The sequence below is a fragment of the Paroedura picta genome, chromosome 2 (genome assembly GCF_049243985.1).
Source record: "Paroedura picta isolate Pp20150507F chromosome 2, Ppicta_v3.0, whole genome shotgun sequence".
Lineage (NCBI taxonomy): Eukaryota > Metazoa > Chordata > Lepidosauria > Squamata > Gekkonidae > Paroedura > Paroedura picta.
In genome coordinates, this window is record NC_135370.1 from 35799402 (window position 1) to 35821855 (window position 22454).

Here is a 22454-nt window from a genome sequence, read left to right on the forward strand (position 1 = left end):
CCACCAATTCCATCCGTCATTGCATCATTTAACAAAAAAAAAAAAAAAACAATTAAGAAAAAAAATCATCCAATGTTTCGGGACATGCAAAAAGCGACTGAAGGAAGGGCTGGAACGAAAGGATGTTGCTGCAAACGAAATCTCCTTTCCCCAAAACGAAAGGAGCCCCGCGTGCGTCCCAAGTTAGAGAGCCTCGCATGTCAAATAGGTTCCGTGGCAAGAATGGGGGTCATTCCTGGGGGGCCGCTGTGCCAACTGGGGATACGTGGCACTTAGTCCACTTGCAGCTGAACGCCACCTTTTCTCTTGGAGTAAGAACCACGGGATAACTCGGGACCCCCTTCTGCATAGCCCTGCTTAAGCTTGCTCCTTATTTTAAGACTTTCCTTAAGAGCTCTGAGCCGTGCAATGGACACTTTTAAAATTATTAACTAAGATAATCATAAACAGTTATTTTACTATTTCTTCTTGGAGGGCAGTGCTCTCCAGTTCTAAATTGAGGGGGAATCTCTAGACCAATAAGATGAGTATCCTTCAGCCTTACAAGAAACTGGGCACTTCCGGTTTTCTCCGGCTACTGGCAGTAATAATCCAGCAATTAAGCCTCATGTGCCCTTCCTTGGATCGCCACAACAGTTAACAGAGCAAGAGCCACCCCCACCCCCCGCAAACGCCAGTGGGGAGAGATCTTGGAGGCATCGGCAAGCGGAGGGAGAACTGGAGCCCCCTCCCCATGGGAGCTAACTCCAGAAGACAGGGATGCAAGACAAGGATCTCCCGAGACATTCGGAGAATGTGGCAGGTCACAAAACTGCTGGAAGCGGAAGGCCACCTACTGTCCCAATCCACATCCATGAAGAAGCTAGAATCATAGAGCTGGAGGGGAACTCCAGGGCCATCTAGGCCAACCCTCCTTGACCAATGCAGGAAATTCACAACTACCTGCCCACCCACAGTGGCTCCGATTCCATGCCTAGATGATGCCCCCTCCTGGCAAAAAAAACACAATCCCTGCTCTGGCAGCGGTCCCCGTTCCCCTCTGCCCTAAACAGAAGGAGCCAAGGAGGAGAGCCCTGCTCTCTGGTATGGCCAGAACGGGATCTTGCTGTAGCCAAACCAAACTGCAGCATGGAAAGACCAGAGGGTGGCAGGGGAGAAGCATAACAGGAACACGCCATGCCTCACCAGCCTTGGGCAGTTTTTTAGGGTTACGTTCCCCCTAGTCCGTTAATCCCACCACCCTATTCGCACAGGGCTGTGGACCCAGTAAATGCTGACTGCGGCTCCTTCTCCTAGAACTTTTCTTGCCGCTTCCACATCTTTTTGTTGCTTCCTCAGCCAAGAGAGGAATAGCAGTAGGATCCTGATTGCAAAGTTAGTGGGCTCCCCCTCACTGGCGGCCTTCAAGCAGTGGCTGGACAAATACTTATCCTGGATGCTTGAGGCTGATTGTTAAGTAGGGGGTTGGACCCGATGGCCTGTGTGGCCCCTTCCAACTCTATGGTTCTATGGTTTTAAGTGGGGCCCTTTAACACACCAGAGAAGTTCCTGGTGGGCCTCTGCTCTGGAAGGTCACGGGGGGGGGGGCAATGGAGCCCAGTGGCCCATTGGGTGTTGGCATGGCAACCAACACCCAGAGCATCAGCACCACAGCCTAGCCCAAGCAGCCACTGTGGTGATGGCCGGACTCCTCTTGGTCCAGCTTGCTCCAGAGACACTTTAATCAAGTCTCAGTCCCCCCAGTGTAAATGCCTCCCAGGTCCCTCAGGTGAACTGATTGCTGGAAGGGGAACTTCCTTACCGTGATGCCAAACTTCAGGGTGGCCGTGAAAGAAGGATCCGATCCCATGCCCAATGAAATGAGGACAGACTTGGAAACCGTTCTGACGGACGATGCGACTTTCAGAGAGAACAAAACATCAAAATGGGAGAGACAGAGAGAGAGAGAGATTGACTTCAGAATCCATAGAACAGGCTAGACATTAAAACATTTCATGTACAGAGAATTGCTGGCACAGTGCAGGAAGTTTCGGGTGGCGTGCCGTGCTCTCTTTGAACCGGCACAGTTCTCTGCAAGAAACTCCGCTGAGAACTGGCTTCCAAGTGGCTGAGAGGACATTCCCAATCCAATCCAGCTCAAAAGAATCGTATTGGCACAGCAAGGTGATTATTTCCAAAGGGGAACGCAGCCTTTCCGAGTCCAAGGATTGTGAGCCAGGGTGGGAATGGGGAAATAGAACAGGGAACCTACTTTTCTCTCCAGGACTTCACGAATCTTGCATTTCAGAAGAGTTACCTGAGCATTTAAGTCACCTTTTAAAAACAAAATTACACTTGCAAAGGAAGGGCAGGTGATGGCGGTCCAAAATACCACCAAACACCGGAATAAATACGAACACTGAAAACTAGGGCACATGAGTGTATTTGTGGGAGGGTAATTGTCTCTGAAGAATATCCACACAAGTTGATCCGACGCAAGACCTCGCTGAATTAGAAAAAGACCCTAAGCAGAGCGGAGGTGGTGGGAAATGCCAACAAGTCTCAGCAGGGCTTCTGAGGCAAGAGACCTTCGGGGTGGTTTGCCGTTGCCTCCCTCTGCGCTGTAGCCCCGGACATCCTGGTAGTCCCCCATCCAAAAGGGGGGCTGACCCTGCTTAACTTCTGAGATCTGACAAGATCAGACCAGCCTGGGCCACCCAGACCATGGTGAAGAAGAGTTACAATCCTTAACAGTCCTGGGGCTTAGGAAAGTGTGGCTTTGCTTTAGCCTGCACTGTCTTTTTATTTAGGGCAGGGGTGGCCAAACGGTGGTTCTCCACGTCATGGCTTGCAGGGGCTCATGGGAATCGTAGTCCATGGACATCTGGAGAGCCACAGTTTGGCTACCCCGGATTTAGTGAGCATATTCCAAACCTCTTAAGAACACCATTTGCTTTCCTGCCACACGTTGTGATTTTTCTTTAAAGCTGTCCTCATTATATAGCTATATCTCTCCCGCCTTTCTCCCCAATGGGGACCCCAAACAGCTTATATGATCCTTCTTTCCTCCAGTTTAGCCTCACAACAACCCTGTGAGGGAGGTTAGGCTGAGACTGCATGAGTGGCCCAAGGCTACCCAGCGAGCTTCCAGGACAGAGTCAGGATTGGAACCTGGGTTTCCCAGATCCCCGTTCGACACTTGAATCACGGCAGCACGCTAGCTGTGAGCTGGTGGAGAATATTTAACTTTCTACTTTTGTTCCCCTCCCCCCCACACACACCTGATATCTGAAGGTCTCTCTCTCCTCTCTCACACCTTCCGATAGACATCTGCTAGGATGCTCTTACTGCAGCCTTGTCAATGCGGACGAGGTGTCTGGGAAACTGGGGCTTAGACGCCATTAAGCCAGAGGGCAGCCACCGTGTATAAGTCACAGAGCCGAAGTCCCTCAACATTCAGAGCACAGATCAAAGAGCCGGCAGAAGAAAGCTCAGTTTGCATGCAGAAATCCGACCGCCTCACTCCATGACGAATTGGAATGCTGATGAAGAATCCCTACGTTTCTGCGGCCCAAATACTGGTTGCCATGAGTGCTTTCTCTGGACGCGGCGCACACAGCGTCTCACAAGTACTAAATTATACACAGAAGCATCCTCCGCGGTTGCTTTGGCGGACTGGCACACACGTGCACACGGTTCCTGTTTGGATGAGTGGCAACGGTTCACTTCCGCCCTTTCCCTTTCTGCAAAACATCTCAAAGAAGCCCCGGAGTCCTATAAAATTATTTGCTTGCAGTTCTTTTTGCATCCTGGTTATTCTGGTACCCCACTGACTCCTTCAATGCTGCGTAACGTAAAGGCTTTGTTTTCTGTGTTTGTTTTTTAAGCCGTGTTTGGCTCTAGAGCAGGGGTAGTCAAACTGCAGCCCTCCAGATGTCCGTGGACTACAACTCCCATGAGCCCCTGCCAGCGAACGCTGGCAGGGGCTCATGGGAATTGTAGTCCACGGACATCTGGAGGGTCGCAGTTTGATTACCCCTCCTCTAGAGCTGTAGGCAGAACACCCCTGCCTTGAGCGTCTGCGGTCAGGCTCACAAGAGGAGACGGAGCCTCGAAAGGTCAACCTGGGCCTACCAGGAGCTCAGCTGCTCTCCGGCTACACTGATCGCTTGCACAAAGTGTTGCCCGACAGGAGGGAAGAGCAGCATCAGTACCCTCCTGAGTCCTCTTCTTCCTCCTCGTCCTCTAAGACAAGCGTGGAAGTTCTGAGCGGAACGCACCACACCCCCCGGCTTACTCCAAACCGTGTTTAAATGTAGACGCGATTCTATTTCCTTTTACGTCCCTCCCCCTTTCCCCATGGGAGCTACAGGCCGCCATCATTTAAAAATGACAGGCGTACACAGTACTCTTCAGCTATTCTCGCATGGATTTAATATCACTATCGTAGCTCCAAGGGGCTCTCCCTGACTCTGGAGGAGAATCCTGGGTTCACGTTGATCCAATCCCTGCTCTGCAGAAGGCCCAGCTGAGTTATTCTGTGCCATTACGAGGATAAATAGGCTTCTTACCCGACCGTCTCATTTTTTTTCAGCCTCCCCCTTTCCTTTAAGGAGCTCAGGGTGGCGTACATGCTCCCCGCTGAATGAGCCAACCTAAGCAGCTCTACTCTGAATCCTACTCAAGGGACTTAGTCCCAGGAAAGTGTTCCCACGACCGGCAAAATGCGCGAGAAGCCGTCGTTTTTATTTCTCTTTTTGGAGATCGATATGGCAGTGCTTCTTAACGGAGTTGTCTTAGGCGCGCTCCACACAAAGATTCCCACCCGGGGTTCTACTTAGACCTTTCCCCCCCACCTCCAATACCGGCAAAGTTGTAGGTGTTCTGAAAAGGCAACGTTCCAGATGCTTGGCATTCTTCCCGATTTCGATTTCAAATAAAGATCAACCTGTTTTTTTTGCTCAGAGGTGAAGCCTTTATTCCTTTCAGCCCGGCGACACGCGGCCGTCTTGCGCTGAGCAATGGATTTGCACTGTTACTCAAGAATGCGCCCCCGTTCTAATAGTGGTGCCTGCAGAATGAATTGTATCTGCGAGCTTGAAAGTGGAAGAGGGAAGAACTAGGTCAATAACTTTTAATGATGCTCACGGATAACACCTTGAATGGATTTTTGTGGCTGTCGTCGTGCTATAGATTAGCCGCTGTTCGCCTACCACCACCACCCCCCACACAAAAATCTTTAGCGATTACAGTATTTTGTTTGATTTTAGAGCATCGCAGAGTATAGATCTTAAAATGTATGATAGCTGAAATGTCTTTATGGATCTCCTAAATACTCACAGGGAGTTAAGGGACAGAGAAGTTAAAGACAGGAAGGAGGGGGGGGAGCGTCCTTGTAAGATCTGAGAGGTTTTTAATGGATTGTTTCACAGAATAGAAAAAGAGAGCGTTGTAGAAATCAAGAAGTTGGGAATGGGTAGTTTTCTCATCAACGCATGAGTGGAAAGAAGCTTAAAAAATCCCCAATAGGCAGAAAATTTTAAGCATCTGTCAAGAACAATCATCTAATTTCCTCCTTCATCACACCAGTAGTAGTAGTAGTAGTAGTAGTAGTAGTAGTAGTAGTAGTAGTAGTAGTAGTAGTAGTAGTTTTATTACGGTTTACACCAGGCATATAACAAGGAAAATTATACAATGCTATCACACCAGCTTATCACTCGTCTCCCCTGCCACCCCACCCCCACCCTGAAGCTTTTGGCCGAGTGCCTTTCCTCATGCCGAAATAATTTAATCAGTGTTCTATTTGGGTCTGCATTCTTTCTAATTTCAAGATGCTAATGGAGCCTGACTTTTGCAGGCTTATTCGAGACGGGGGGGCTTTTCCAGTATGCAGTCAAATGGTTAAAACCCACAAAACATACATTACTTTACAGATTAATTTAGCTGTAGCTACTGGTTTGTGGGTTACCGTAGGTAAATGGAAGTCTACTGCTAAGCATTAGACCAGGGGTAGTCAAACTGCGGCCCTCCAGATGTCCATGGACTACAATTCCCAGGAGCCCCTGCCAGCATTCGCTGGCAGGGGCTCCTGGGAATTGTAGTCTATGGACATCTGGAGGGCCGCAGTTTGACTACCCCTGCATTAGACGGAGCGTCCTGGTCACACATTCACTCTATAAGGCCTGAACTTTCAGTCATCTGTACAATTCAACGAAGGATCTAAGAGTGGAACTGTACATTAAGTGTAGCTCTATGAAGTGTAATTCTAGGATTCTCTAGAATCCGAGAGTTCATTTTTTACAAAATGCAGATGATGAAGGTACAGTTAGAAGGAAGAGACTAGAATAAGTTCCCCAGTATAAATTGTTCCCATCCAAGCTGCTCCTTGCCAGAAACATGGGCCTCACTCTGAATTGGCTTCCTGATAATGCCACCCAGCCAATTATGTTTGGCTATGCAGTGATGCCACAAAAGCCAATTTAGAGTGAGGACAAAGCTTCCTGCCTCCCGTGGAAGCACAGTTTTGCTCCTGTTCACAAGTCCCTCAGATCACAAAATTTTGGGGGGAAACTCTTTCCCCTCCTTATGTGGCTCATATGTGGTTTGGAACATTGTACCTTCATGCGGTCTTTATTCATTTCTGGCTTCCGGTACCATTGTATCGTGGTGACCTGGCAATACAGGGTGAAGTAGGGAGTGCCTGAATTTCACATGTCGATTTGAATTAAACTAAATCTTTGTTTGTGTTATCCAATCATCTCTTTAATCATATTTTTACTAACAGAGTCAAAGCCAGTTGTAGAGATGCAAACAATATGCCAAATTCGAGTACAGAATGTATTTATGTGCAGGTAACAATTCTGACATTTTGTTACAATCCCGTTAAAAAAAAAACACAAGGTGGGGGGACTCTATAAGATAAATACAAGCGACACTTTTAATAAAATAGTCCAAGCTGCTAGTTGCAAGAGGTATTTTCTTGAATCCTTTTCTCTATCATTCTCTGTTCTTGTACAGTATTATAGCATGCATATGGCCACAGTAACTGCTAAACAGTCATAACGTTTAGTCCACTGTGATTTTAATTTTATTTATTTTACTACTTATTTATTAATTAGGTTAGATTTTCTTAGTCACTACTCACCCGTAGGGCCTCCCAGAGAATTACAACATAAAAAACATATAAAAACAAATAACAAATAAAATAATAACAGAAATATTAAGCAATTAAAATATAAAATATGCAGCTAGCACCCTACAGCTAATAAAAACAGCACAAACTTGTGGATTATAGTCCAAAGGCCAACCTAATCAATGTGGCCTTGCATGGGAGCCTTGGTAGGGCAGGGGTGTCATGCAAGGATGCATTTCACAAGGGAGGGGCCACAACTGAGCTAGTCCTTCTCCTGGTGACAGCTAACACAACTGTCCTAGGGACAGGCATCTGCAAGAAGTCCCTAGATCAGCCTTTCTCAACTTTTTTACTGTGGAGAACACCCTGAAATATACTTCAGGCTTCGAGACACCCCAGAAGTGGCACGATTGAACAGAATATGGTTAAGAAGCATAGCTCTGTGCACGCCCACAAGGGCCCCTCCCCTTCCCACCCCCTCCAGGCCCGTCATTGGCCACTTAGGGAGGGGGAGGTGGGTCAACATGACCATATATAGCCATATCACTGGATAAATGTTTAACAAATGTTAAATATATATTAAAAATGAATTTGCTCCCACCCATTCAGGAAACCCTTGCAGGGCCATCAAGAAACCCCAGGGTTTCATAAAACGCTGGTTGAGGAAGTCTGCCCTAGATGAGGACCAAAAGCAGTGTGGGGGTGGGTTGTAGCGAGGGAACCAGCATTGTAGGTATGAAGGTATGACCATTGAGGGCCTTACTTTTTAATGGTATTTTATTTGAGGGGGATTCCATAATTGCATTTTATTCTTATTTCAAAACTGCTCCAAGGAATCTTGACTGTAGTGTATATAAATGTTTTAAACTAACCAATAGAAAGTACTGCATGCTGTTGGCACGGAAGTCTGAACACACAGTACTGCTTTATATTGGTGATCAACTGTTGACTGGGTATGCGAATTAGCATGGGTCTCCATGACTTATGTCAGTGGTTCTCAGCCTTGGGGTTCCGACCCAAAGTGGGGCTACCTGGCCCCTTCCGCAGGGTCGCCAGGACAGGTTGGTGGTGGTGGCGGGGGAGCCATGGTACTGGCTGCCTCCATGCTGCCTCCAGATTGTTGAGCATGTGCGCTGTCCCCACTGCAGTCGGAGTCATGGCGTTATGGTGGTTGAGAACCGCTGACGTACGTGGAAGAAGAAATGAGGTGTGCTATCAAGACATGATGGGAAAATAAAAAGATACAAATATTCAAAGATTTCTGCTTGCCACGAATTCAATTTCAGTTGTTGGTTTCATAGGCGTTTGGTGTCTATTTTGTTTCACATTTTTTTTTTGGATGCTTTCTGAGAGGGTCTTATCAATAGGAGGGATTTAGGAAGCGATTCACAAGTAGTTTGTCAATATTTCTGAACTCATTGTCTAAGCCTCACTTCTTCAAGTTTTTTACCGTTGAGAAACGCCTGGAACAATCTTCAGCCTTTGGGAAACCATAGAAGTAAGCCTGATCATGTAGAATATAATTGGGAAGCATAGCTGTGCACATGCCCACCCAGGGCCCCTCCCCTTTCCACCCCTCCGGGCACAGCATTGGCCATTTTGGGAGCAGTGAGTGGGTTCACATGACCATATCACACAATAAATGTTTAACAATTATTTAAAATTTATTTAAAAAATAACTAGCTCTCACCCATTTGGGAAACCTTTCCAGGGCTGTCAAAAAACACCAGGGTTTCATGAACCCCTGGTCGAGAAAGCCTGGTCTAAGTAATTTAAGGCATGAATCTGCAGCTAGGCAAATCCCCCTTCATCCTAAGATTCCCTATTCCAAATTGCTATATATATTCTCATTCCAACAGCACCCTCACAACAAGTTCAGTCATTACTCATGCTGGCTTAGCAAAGACAGGATTGCTCATTCTTCAAACTAATGTCCCCTGGTCTACACAACCTCTGTTGGGGCGTGGCCACTTTACAAGCTTATTGTGGATCTGCAAAGAACAGAACTCTTGCTGTATAAATCCACCGATCTGACGAGTAGTACACTTCTGAGCTGCAGACCTCACAGAGGTTCTGTCATGACAATAGATGGGAATCTATCTAAGTGAAGATTCATGCTGTGTTACAGCACGGCAAATTACACCTGATTGAAGATGGGGCAAATTCCTCCCTTTGGCTTCTCGTTCTGCAAAAATGTTGTCTGGCTACACATATTGGCGACTGGAATTCAAGAGTATCATCCTTGTCCGCTGTTCAAAAGATGCCTTGTGATTTGTGGTTTGTGTAAGCTTCGTTCTATCCATTCAATTCAAGCGTCTCCCAGGCCAGTTAACCTAGAGCAGAGGGATTGAAACAAGTCTTCCTTCTTGGGACGACCACAAGAACTCTGATTGAACTGGGTCAAGCCATTGAGCTAGCCATGAGTCTCCTTTTCTTGACGTGCCGAACAGCAGCATGTGTGCTGAAAGAAAAATTCTGGACAGAGAAATTCTGGACAGATACACTGACTTCACTGCAGAAAGAGCAACGGAAAATGACTTACAAAAAATGTCCGTAGTCTCATGGTTTTCAACTGAGCTGAACGCCAGCATGGCATTTAGAAAACACTACTGGCTAAAAACGAATGCTGTTGTTATTTACAAATCAGCAGTAGTACCCGAATCCCAACACCATTTGGCAGAAATATATAAATGCCAAGAGTTGTTTTTGTGTTTTACCATCAAGTCACGGCAAACCCCTTTGAGACAGGGATGGCTAAAGGGTGGCCCTCCAGATGTCCGTGGCCTACAATTCCCATGAGCCCCTGCCAGTATGGCACTGGGCATCTGGAGAGCCATAGTTTGGCCACCCCTTAGGGTTTTCAAGGCCCATTACATTTAGAGGTGGCAATTGCCTTCCTGGACTTCTTTGGTGGTCTCCCAGCCAACCACTAATAAGGGCTAAGCCTGATGCATCAGCTGCTCTCGGAAGCCATCTTGAATGCTGACGAACCGGGTGCACGAATGGGCATAACCCAGGTCCAAAGTGGATTCAGTGGCCACATGGAGAAGATCCCCATAGCTTTCTATCCAACCCTGGTTCTTTCCTCACCAAGTACTGACCCTGAGAAGAAGTGATGATGGGGGATGCCTGCTGCCTACCAGTCTGTGAACGGCCTTGGTTTATCGCACACCTGCACATGGATCATATGGAATTCCACAGTGGGATTACTTGAATTTCAATACCCCAAAGGCATTTCAGCATGAGCGGGAATTGCAGGAAGATGGCCAGCAGCTTCTATGATCTTGGCTGAGTGTTTGCTCCTCTCCTGTTGCAGGTACTAAAGGCCTGGACATGCGACTTCAAAATCACCTTCAACTCTTAGGGCCAAACTACAAGATACATGTTGTGGCAAGCAAGGTTCCCTGGGCTTGACTCACTTATTCTGCATCCACACATCAGCTGCAAGGAATGTCATTTTTGAAAAAGACGGGTATTTGGATCAGAACTCAGGCATGAGCAGGTTCCAACCAATATTTAAAGGGACATTGCCTGCGGCTGCTGGGCGGGGGATGCAAGTTATGTCCTTGGAACATGGACCCACTTCACCTCCCCAAAGTAGAGGGTTGTTTGGCCTCCAGCCTGAAAGGGATAGCTTAGAACAGCCTTTTCAAGCTTGTGATCATGGAGGAGCCCCTGGAATAATTTTTCAGGCTTCGAGGAGCCCCGGAAAGGATGTCGGCTGGCCATGCCTCCCTGCTACGCCCCCCAGACATTACATGTCTCCAGAAGTGACATCACCACCCAAGTTAACAGACAGGCTCCAGGAGAACTGGAAGGGGAGAGACAGGAGGCAGTGGAGTAGGCGTGCAGGCTCCGGCCCCTCCCAGGCTCAGAAACCAGGAGAGAATGCACTCATTCATGCTCAGGAGGGGGGAGGGGGAACGATGGAAACAGACGGTTCTCTAGCTTGTGCCTGAGTCTATTAAGGCCAGTGGGGAAAGATTGTGGACCCCCTCCGGAGCTCTTGCAGACCCCTGGTTGGGAATCCCTGGCCCAGAAGTAGCAGGAGGATCTCTTGATAGAGAGAGAAGGCTTCCCTCTTACCGTCTCTTATTAATCTGTTTCTTTTATAATATTGTAGTTTATTTTCTAGTTGTGAACTTCTGTGGGTCTCCATTGTGGAGAAAAGCAGGATATAAATGAACAAATGAAAAGGGCTACATCTGTGGATTGATCACTTTAAACAAGAATTTTCTCCCTTCAGAACTTTTAGGTTTTCAGGGAATTCGGTCTTTGCAGAGCCAAAGGTGCAGTTTTGCCAGTGGCGGCAACACAGTTCTAGAATATCTTTTGCAGGGAGGTCAGCACACCACTGCCTCATTTTAGAATTGCTGCTTGTAAAGATTATGTTTCCAGTTTTTTTTAAAAACAGTACCTTTAAAAAAATAGAATCTTTGAGCACTTGGCAGTTATTATAACTACATTATACAGCCTAAAAAGATTTCTGCAGAAATCGAAGGCTGGGGAGAGCATGAAACGTGTTAAATAAATACATGTTATCTACTTAAATAAATACAAAGGTTGTTCAGAAATCGGGTGCCCTTTGAGACAGGGTAAACAAATCACTTGGAATATGTTTTCAGTGTGGCGAATCAGACCTGGAAACCTGAAGACCTCTGAGCATGGACAAAGTGTCTTTTGCTGACTGTTAGTCCTCCCTGCCCAAAACAACAGCTCCTTCGTCTAATCTAATATCAGATAATAATCAGATGATATTGTTACCCGCCATGAGCCACAAGGGAGTGGCGGGATATAATAATAATAATAATAATAATAATAATAATAATAATAATAATAATAATAATAATAATAATAATAATAATAATACGCAGGCTGAGGCTCCAAGGTCCGTTTCTAATTTTAAAATCAGGCAATCTCATCTCAGACCTGTCTTATACTGAACCAGTCCCTTGGTCCATCAAAGTCCAACCTGCCTAGGGTAGGCTTTCTCAACCAGGGTTTCATGAAGCTCCAGGGTTTCTGGATGGCCCTGGAGGGGTTTCCTGAAGGCGGAGGGAGAATTAAATTGATTTTTTTTTTAATTGTTAAACATTTATTAGGTGATATGACTAGGTATGGTCTTGCTGCCCCCTCTCCCCAAAATGGCCATTGATGAGCCTGGGAAGGGGAGGGCCCCCAGGGGGCGTGTCCACAGCTGAACTTTCCAACCATATTCTGCATGATCGTACCACTTCTGGGGTTTCTCGAAGCCTGAAGAATGTTTCAGGGGGTTCTCAAAGGCAAGAAAATTGAGAAAGGCTGGTCTAGTGTCTACGTAGCCTGGCAGCAGCTTTCCAGGGTCTCTGGATGAGGTCTTTCACATCACCAACTGCCAGACACTTCCTGCAGGCTGAAAAGATGCTTTGCCCCTGAGCTGTGGTCCTCCCCTACAGCGGAATCCTCATCATCATGGAAATTATCCAGAGTTGCATTTATATCAAAGACCAGAGACAACTCAGGCTCACAGGGAACAGAAACCACATTTCTACAGTATCTTCTTCTGGTCAGTACTTTGCAATTGGAGAAATCACTGACACTTGAGTCAGCAATTGGCCTTGGGCCCTTGCTAGATGGCTTTCTAACTGAAGATGACTAGAGGCTTATAGATCCACTCCCTACCCCACCATGTTGCAAGTGTTGTAAGAGGGGCCTAAAGGGATTCATCTGCCAAGGCCAACCAGTGAGCCAGTGGCTGGAATCAAAATCCAAATTTCCCAGGTCACTATCTCAGACATTCCAGATGTTTGGGCCCCTGTGAAAAGAATCCGTCCATGAAACTCAGACACTAGATGGAGTTAGACAGTGAATTCAAGGAAGTCTTCCACGGGACTTGTGGCAACCAAGGACTGCCCATCTGGCCATATTCTGAAGTTACGGTCCCGCAGTGTAGAAGAAAACGGAAGGCTAGCCCTCCAAGCCCACAGGCATGAAATCCCCCAGCAAGTCTAGAGCTCAATGGGAAGCAGAAAGTTAAAAGGTTGGGTGAGATCCTTCCAAAAGATTCCCCCCACGATGATGGCATTCGTCTCGAAGCTCAATTGACAGAAAAGGATAGAGAAGGAAACACAAATTTCTCCTGAAAAATCTCATGTCATCCTCATAGACAATAAAGGATATGACATTTTAAGGACTGAGTGATCAGCAATCCTAGGCAAAGCCAATTCAATCTAAATCCATGGATTTAAGTCATTTTAGGTTACTTGGCAAACGATTGCACAGAAACTTTAAATAGGCTCAGTCTGTAATCTGGCAATGATGGAAACACATGAAATAAATCCCAATGGAAGCATTTAGCAACACAGCTTCAGAATTACCTCCTGGCCTTCTTGAAACATTTGGTGTATTGGTTAAGAGCGCCGGCTTCTAATCTGGCAAGCCGGGTTTGATTCCCCACTCCTACACATGCAGCCAAGCTGGGTGACCTTGGGCTAGTCACAGACTGTTCTCACACAGCAGTCCAGTCGGGGCTCTTTCAACCCCACCTACCTCACAAGGTGTCTGTTGTGGAAGGAAGGGAAAGTGCTTGTAAGCTGATTTGAGACTCTTTGGGGTAGTGAAATGTAGGATATAAAAATCAATTCCTCTTCTTCAACTCATGAAGATGGTGGCCTTGAGATGCTCAGTGAAGTTAGGGTCAAAGTTGTTTAATGGCCTTGCAAAATACTAATTGATCTGCTCTGCCGGTTATGAGATTTGCATCCCACTTTTCTGCCCTTACAAGGGTTGCCAAGACAGCACAATCTCACACGTGATTCCTCCACTTCAGAATTCAACTGGGAGTAGATCCTTTAAAGCAATTCCCAAAAAGTCATTCCCTGTCCGGGAGAAGGCTGGGCTAAAGCCCTTCTTGCTATTGTATAAATGTCACAGGAGGGGAGCTTTTTTGTGTGCAACCCCACAAGACTAATTTTGATATGGGACAATTCCATGTCACGTCCTACAAGTTTGACATGGCCTTTCCCTAAGGTGTACTGGATTGGCATGTAGTCTTTCGATCCATGTATATGTAAGCTTCAACATGGAAGTCATTTTAGCAACTTTACTAAATTCTTGAGCAACATGTGCAACATGCAATTAAGGTTTGATTGGAGAGTGATTTGGAAGGAACAGCTCTTCTGAATATTGAGGTGGTACTTGGCACTGTCATGCCTGAGATCACACTGTGTCAATTTATGTGCCACCAAGTCCCCTGTTTACTTGGCTTCAACTAGATCCATTGGCGTAAAGGAAAACCTTCACTAGGATTTCATTGCTGATTTAAAAAAAGATTGAAGCATACAAAAAGTCCATATTTCTTGATCAGTTTCCACTAGATATATAACCAGTAACTTTATTTCAACTTATACAGTAACCATACGAATGCAGCAAAGCTACAGAAAAGTACTTCTGACAGTTAACAATGAAGAAGATACCAATATGTAACTAGTCTTTTTTTATTAATCATTATAACCTCCCATCTTTATACTGCCAGCATGTTTTTACTAATATAATTAACCCACCATTTCAATTCAGTTTATCCTGCATGTATTTTGTCAGTTTTACCATCTATGTAACTGAAACCAGGATCTTTTATTTTGACTTTCCTGGACAGAGATAAGGATAAAAAAAACCTGGAGAAATATTTAGACATCTGACTACAGCCACCAGGATTATTTGGGGGAGATACCTGTCATTCCTGACTGACAAATTAAAGAATTAGAAATGGCCCAGATGGCACTGCATATATTTTTCAGTTTTTCGGTGGCTTATGCAAGGCATTTTCTGTCCGTGTGAACATTTTCTGTCCTGGATCTCCGCTCTTGTAAAGAAGCTTTGTATGTTAACTCGGTGGTCATAGATACGGTCACAGAAGATCCAGTGATTGCAGCAAATGGGGAAATTGCCACTCTGACCTATACCCATGAAGCAGACCACTTCACAAGCCATATTTCTCCGGGAAAGATCATAGCAAGGAATGAGCGGCATGGCTTCTACAGACAACCCAAAACATAGTGTGAAGTGTGCTTCATGGTGTGCTTCTAAGCAGAATCCTACTCTTCTAAACCCATTTAAGTCCATGGATCTAGAAGGATGTAACTCTGCTTCAGAGTGCTCCATCAGTTTATCTCTAACCCAGAGAGGTATAAATCTCATTTTTTTGTACACGGAACCTATGCTATTGCCATATGCTTTCTAAAACCTTGTGTTTTGTCCTCCAGCTGATCCAACAACTGAAACAAGGTTTTCTTTCCTTTAAAAAAATTTTGTTATACAACTGCACAGACTAGCAGATTTGCAAGACAAGACTTGCCAATATAGGTGTTATTCCCCTAACACCCAAAACATAAAAATAAAAATGCTTATTTAGAGACACTGAAAATCAGTCTCTCGTGCAAAAATCACATAATATATAACGAGAGGTTTGTAGAATATGGAGATAGGAAGTCAGAGGAGAGTGATGGGAAATCAATCCATAGATAGGCATATCAGCAGTTGCTTGCTTCCTACCAACCAAACATGTACAAGGTGCAGTTTATATTTCTAATACGGAAGGGAACATGTGACCAAACACAACAGTCAGCCAATGTTAATCAAGGCAGTCATGGGGCTACCTGTAATGAAGAGCCGGCCCAACTTTGGAACATACATTTTAGAAGATTAATTCAATAGTACCATACTGGCTTACCTTGTTTGCTTACACAATGCTCTCGGGAGAGCTTAAGGTATTTTCCTTAAGTAGCAATCTTACAATTACAGAAACGAGCAAGTTCAGGGATTCCCTCTAATGACAATGAGTGATGAAGTATAATTAGTAATATTTTTGAAAGCCCACAATTGTGGGCTTTCTCCTTTAAAGAAAGGTGCATTTTAGTTTCAAACTAACACAAATTACTATATTTTTCCTTACAATAGCATTGAACTTTTATTTGAGGCGCTCCATTTCTGAAAGGCAGACATGATGGATTGAAATAAAAGATAATTTATTGCCATGCTTACTTTCAAGTGCAGGGAGAAGCAGAGTAATTGTAATTTACAGTAGCTGTCAAAGAAAATCTATCACAGATGACATTAAAATGACTTATTTTGCCTGAGCCACTTATTGCTTAAATGTGCATAATCGGATAGAAACAGATTTCTTTTTTAAAAGTCTGCCTTTGTATTGTTCTAAGTTAATATCAAAACATATATTTATAAGTTAAAATATTTAGAAACCGTTTATTGATACTCTTATCTCAGTAATTTTAACTACGAGTTTGAAATTGGTTTTTTTTTATTTATTTAACTACAGCGATGTTTTAATTTCTTTGGATCTAGGCAATCCCTTTCAGGCTTCCCAGTTTGCTGTATTTAAAGAACTGCATTTTTAATACATGGATTTCAACAAAGTCAAAAAGAAAAATCTCATGATGTGTACCCAAAGGGCCGTAAGATTCCCACTGCGTTTCTTCGGAGGTTTGGTGACCAGCTTAAATAGACTGAACACCAATAGATCAGCAATCTCTTAGGCAAAGGAAACCAATCGGCAATGAGGTCTTTTTTTATGGCTGTGTTTTTCTGACAGGCTTATTTGTCTGACACACTCTTTAACGCCAAACAACAGAATTAAAGAACATTCTGGGACTACAGAATCCCGTTAAAACTCATCCTATATGCTCAAAATATTTGGCTTTTCTGTGGGATCTTAAAATATGCTCTGCAAAGACACCAACCACATTAAGAGCAAGGCTGCATGCGTTTTCCCCCCTAATGCCAGCGAGAGAGAAACTGGTTTGTTTTCCCCACGCCAAGCTCTGATCTGTGTTGACGATTAATATAAAAACAACAAAAAAGATAACAAAATCAACAGGCCCAGATAAGCCTCCAATCTTTAACGAGATGAAGATTTAAACACAACCAGCATATTTAATCGCAGAGTAAGATCTCAAATGTGTGTGCATACGTGTTTTTGGGGTTGAAATAGCCCAGAAGATTGTGGCCTGTTATTTTGCCTGTAACCGTGACCATGGACCAATCCAGATTAATTTGCTTTTTCAACAGAGCTTTGCATGCACATTTACATGCTGTGCAAATATTGACCTCTGGTATCAACGTAGCAAGAAAGGGGGGGAGAGAGAGAGAGAGAGAGAGAGAGAGAGAGAGACCGATGTCACTTTCAATTCTGCCTGTCTTGTCTCTCTTTAAAAAAAAAATTCCAACTAGAATTAATGTAGTAATCTAATGAAACGCATTATCCTGCATGGAGATTTATCAGATTTTTTCCAACTGAATGCCACACTTTCTCTGGCACCGGATGGAGTTCACCTGCGCGCTGGTGTGGCGTGTGGCTCTCTCTCGCTCCCTCTTTTTGTAAAGAGTTAAGTCGTACACAAAAAAGGGGGAACAAAGGTCAGCCCCCAGCCACCACTTGAATGTGAGGTTTTTCTTTTTATTCCCCTTGATGTATACTAGGCTCCGTGTTATTAGTCTTAATGATGGAAAATTGTAGTGTTGATACAAATCTTTTTTTCAAAGTAGTAGGCGGGAGCTCCATTTGTTAGCAAGTTTTTTTGTGACTAAAAGCCACGGACAGTACATTTATGTAGCGGTAAAAAGGCCTAGATGCTCTTTCCATAGCAGAACTAATTATTCCCACTGTGACCTTACTGCTCTACCCCATTCCTAGTACATCTCATCTGCACGCCTGTTCTTCTGTGTAGATGGTGTCAGAGAATATGAAAAACCCTATAATGAAACCATTTTCATGATGGAGAAAGGCTACTGGAGTTGCACTTGCTACAAAGAGGCTCAATTATATGAGTAATTGTGATAATTTTCTACATTCATAGCCTTCAATGGGGAAAAAAAAAAAAAAGAACGAGAGCCACAAAGGAAAATTACTTTAACAAGAAAGTACAGAGAGTAAAAATGGAAGAAGAGACAAAAAAAAGGAGGGGGGGAGGGAGGGAGAGGGGAAAAAAATAAGCAGAGAGGGGGGAAAAAGTTTAAAAAATAGATCTGGTAGTGTAGAATAGCAAGACAGGGAGAACAACAGAAATGCTCAAAGAGTCTATGTGCAGCTGTGTTGCACAATTAAATTGAATTTTTTTCCCCTGCAGTTGATGAATGTGACTAGTGCAAATGTGCCTCTGTAGTTAGCTATCATTTGTTGTTCCGTGACAGGAAAAGGATAATTACCTCTCAGAGAGAATCAAAGGCTGACATGCCCTTTAGACACAGCCATGAATGTAGTGCTCAAGAGAATGCTTGAATAAGAATTCTCGTCTTCGGTGCCCCCTTTGACTCGGGAATAAATTTTGTTAAAATGCAAGAGCACCACCAGTAAATCTGTTGAACCCTAGGTGTTCAAAAATATGGAGGTGCATCCATAGACTCATCCCATTTGCAAAAATAAAACTACATTTTGAATTCACTTCTATTATATTCATGGACAGTAAGATAGTGAGATATGCATTAAATTTCTTTTCCCAGTAGGGGTCTGATTCAACATTTCCTATGAAAGAACAGAAAGACACTATCTTTTTTCCCCCCAGGCTAGTTAGCCTATAATTTAAAACTGTCAAAAACACAATTTTATACAAAGTCTTCAATAAAAGCTTCTCAGATATAACCCAAAGTGGTTTTACTAAAGTTTGATTCAGACTCTGTTACAATATTTTTAAAGCTATAAATACATCAAACTGATATTTTGCTGTTCTCCCCCCTCCCCACGCCCCTTATTCCTCTTAAAGTATTTGAAGATTCATACCAGGGAGGAGGGAAAGCGGCATCTTTTCGCATTTCTGAGCCAGGCGCATTTTTACAGCCATCAAAATTCAAGCAATCTTCCCCCACCCCAGTAGCCATTAGTAAACATATTAATGAAAAAGTGTAAGAATGGCTTTCCAAAAAAATTGTGCAGAAATGCTAAAACGAAACCAGCAATCTATTTTAATCAACCCCAACACAATTGATCATTTCAGTTTCACCACTGGGCCAGAATTATTATTTTTTAAAAGGGAGAAACCAGTTTAAGGATGTTTTGAGGCTTTTATTATACTTGAATGTAATCTGGCATGAAAGGGAAGACTTTTCCAGCACTGGAGATTTGGGAAGACACTTAATAGTTCATCCTCACTGTAATTCATCCCTTGCTGACATTATTTTACATGCCACAAATACATAACTTTGCCCCCTTTTTTTCCAATCTAATTTTTTATCACGCTAGCCGGGGCACATCTTCCAATCATACCTACCAAGGCATGACCAGAGCCAGTTGGAGGTGTGTCCCCGGCTTTTTCTGAGGGCATCTCTGCTGACCCTGCCTAGTATGATTTACTTTTTAAAAATCCTTTTCTTCTTGAAGGAACAACATTACAGGCTGGCAGTTCACATAGTGATATCAGACCGAAATGATGGTTCTGAATCACAAAACATGTCATCAGCTTTACACCAAACCACCAATAACCTTTGTCCCTCTTGCCAACCCTCCCTTTACTTGTCAGGAGAAGGCTTACCTGATTGTGTTTCCAATTACAGAGAAAGGAGCCTCGGGTCTGCAGGCTGCAATTGCTTCATCTCTACATTTCCTGGCAACCTCCACTAACTTTTGACCAGACTCATCCACATTGCCCACTAGAAATGTTTCGGAAGTATCACCATGGTAGCCGTTGAAATACACCTAAACAGATGCAGAAAAGTGTTTTTTTTTCCTTTTTAAAAATTAAGACTATTGAACTTGACAGTAGATAATGAAACTACATCCCTAAACTCTCTTTTTGATACATTTAAGGATAATTTGCAATATAGTTGTGTGTTTGAGTACACACACTCACACATATGACAGTAAAGTAAACAGAACAAGAAAGAGAGGCCTGAGTATGTGTGAGCATGGGAAAAGTTGTTTTTCAGGGTAACGTGTTTTCAAAATTTTATTTATTAAATTTCTCTACTGCCCTCCCAATATGGCTCAGGGAGGTGAGTGGGAACTCATTCCACCAAGTAGGGGCCAGGACTGAAGATATCCTGGCCCTGATTGAGGCCAAACGTATTTCCTTGGGGCCAGGTTGGCACTTGCAGCATGGAGTGCTCTTGAGGGGAGATAGGCCGAGAGTGGGAACCTAAAGTGGCTTAACTAATTCTCCTCTCCTCTGTTTTAACCTCACAACAAGCCTGTGATGTAGGTTAGGCTAAGAGTATGTGCCTGGCTCAAGGTTTGGCAGAAAACTTCTATATCATAGAAGCTGTAAGGCATTGTTTGCAGTGGTAAGCCAAAGAAACAAAAGGCTATGCACACGGAAGGGACAAGTCCTGCCCCAAGCCAGCCTTTGACATCAACAGGGTGTAATCAGTCCGACAGCATGGAATGTGAGCATAAACCTTGTGTTAAGGAGCATAAACAGAGGTTAAGGATGGGAAACTTCGGACAATGCAGAAACTACCTTTAGGAAAAGAAAATGCCAAAAGGTGTGTGCGGGGTGGTGGTGAAATAAAGTGCTGGGATAAAGGCCTAAGGACCAGTTACCCATCTCTCCCCACAAAGACCTCAAACTGTTTGTATTTCCCCTGAGGCCTGGAAGTGTTTATCTGCCTCACCAATTTTATTTGTTGAGGGGCGACTGACTGGATGTAAATTTAAACCGCACGACATTGACACAGAATGCCTCTCCCTTCTTTCCCAGCAAACAGATTAGATTCTGCAGGGCCTGTGATGAGGATGGTTTTCGTGGTGCAAAGAGATGCTAAGATGATGGCAGTGTACAGCGCTTAGAAGATTATGTGTTATATCTTTATATTAAGACAGCACCAAGCCTAGGTGTTAGGAGGACATTTACATTTTAAAAGTTAATAATCCAAAATGCAGTGCAGGCCCCGCATTCCTTATGAGGATGGGAATTTATTTTTGGACATGACCTAGTTTCAATCAATTTCCTTTAAACAGCACTAGTTACCACCTGTATTTCACAACTGTGCATGTGTGAGCAATAAGTCTTGGGGGGGGGATGGGCCAAATCACTGCTAGCATGAACAGCTACACGTTCAATACACCTTGGCCCTTTTTAGACAATACCTTAATACCTGCAACTGTGTATTACCAAAGGGGGAGATGGTGTGTATATGTATCTATCTGATTTTTAAAGGTAGCAGGGTAATGGCAATTCTGGCAATATGTTTCACACTCAATAGAAATGAAATGCTCCCAGAGAAACAAAAGATTACCATTGATACTGTAGTATCAGGCAAAAGGGATTTTGCCAGTAATCTGAGGAATTCATTTGAGTTCTAGCATTATAGAATCTTCCTATGTGTAACTAAAGTACTAAGAACAATCAAGGACTCCGGAGTTCAAAACAACTCTCTCTCTCTCTCTCTGGGTTAGAAAACCTCATTTATAATTGCTTACAACTTCAGTTTTCTGAGATGCTGCTTCCTAAATGTAAGGGAAAACTGAAAACATCCCCAAAGAACCCCTGAGCCATACACTCCTGTTCACTGGATGCACAGCCTACCACATTCAAAGATATTTCCAGGTAAACAGGCACAGGATCAGGCTGCAATTCTCTCCAATGCCTAAAAATTAGAGATAGGCTTTAAGACAGAAATTAGAAGAAAGTGGGAAAGAAGGGGAAGGCGTTAGAAGCAGGTTTTCTCCTGGTAAAGAAAGATCCATAGTGAGGGTTTGGGGGTCTGTAGTGAGGAGTGGAATTACAATCTGATCCTATGTGTACTTATTCCCAGTACTACAGAAGTATACCCTGAAGCACCTGTTTATTCCAACCCTAAGTGCAGAATGTTGAGTGGCCTACTTCTGAATAAATATGCAGAGAATTACACTGTATGATCCATGACTAACCTGCTCTGGGCTGTATCCAGGAAACAGAAGCCACCACACTCCCCCAAACCATGACGGGAAATTATACTGAAGCCATGTTTGGTCGACTGCTTTTGCAGAAATCATAGGATTTGGCCCTCTCTTTATGCATTTAACTGGGTTCTGTCCAATTCTTTTGTCTCTCAAGGGAAAAAAATATCTCCATGGTATTTTCTTTCAGGCACTAGGGACAATTTTCAGGGTCCTTTTGTTTATAAGGCTTTCTCAAACCCTCAGGTACAAAAGCTCACCGCCCTCTACCCAACCCAGCACCACCATGCAGAAATAAATAAAGCATAGTGAAATCACATAAACCTTTATAAGCTCAACCACTATCCCTGGAATGTGAAAAGTACGACTTTCACTGTAAGATGTTGTTGATAGTGTTCAGGCTGAAATGGCAATTTATAAATCTTTTTAAAATTTATATTTTTAAGTTGCATAAGCAGGCACAGTTAGGTAGTGTATTGTAGT

The 22454-nt window shown here is 44.0% G+C and overlaps 1 protein-coding gene and 1 long non-coding RNA gene across 7 annotated transcripts in view; one reads left to right on the top strand and one right to left on the bottom strand.

Annotated features, from left to right (window-relative positions):
- LOC143829224 (uncharacterized) overlaps nucleotides 1-22454 on the top strand; it is a 93828-nt gene that overhangs the window by 15048 nt on the left and 56326 nt on the right. The gene's annotated exons all lie outside the window — the stretch shown is intronic.
- Nucleotides 1-22454, bottom strand: part of METAP1D (methionyl aminopeptidase type 1D, mitochondrial) — a 94825-nt gene that overhangs the window by 1785 nt on the left and 70586 nt on the right. For all 5 annotated transcript variants that reach the window (XM_077319718.1, XM_077319721.1, XM_077319720.1 and 2 more), the window contains 2 exons: nucleotides 19627-19790; nucleotides 1802-1899 (listed from right to left, as the gene is read on the bottom strand). In XM_077319718.1, coding sequence (XP_077175833.1) covers nucleotides 1802-1899; nucleotides 19627-19790 — 262 coding nt within the window. The remainder of the gene's footprint in view (nucleotides 1-1801; nucleotides 1900-19626; nucleotides 19791-22454) is intronic.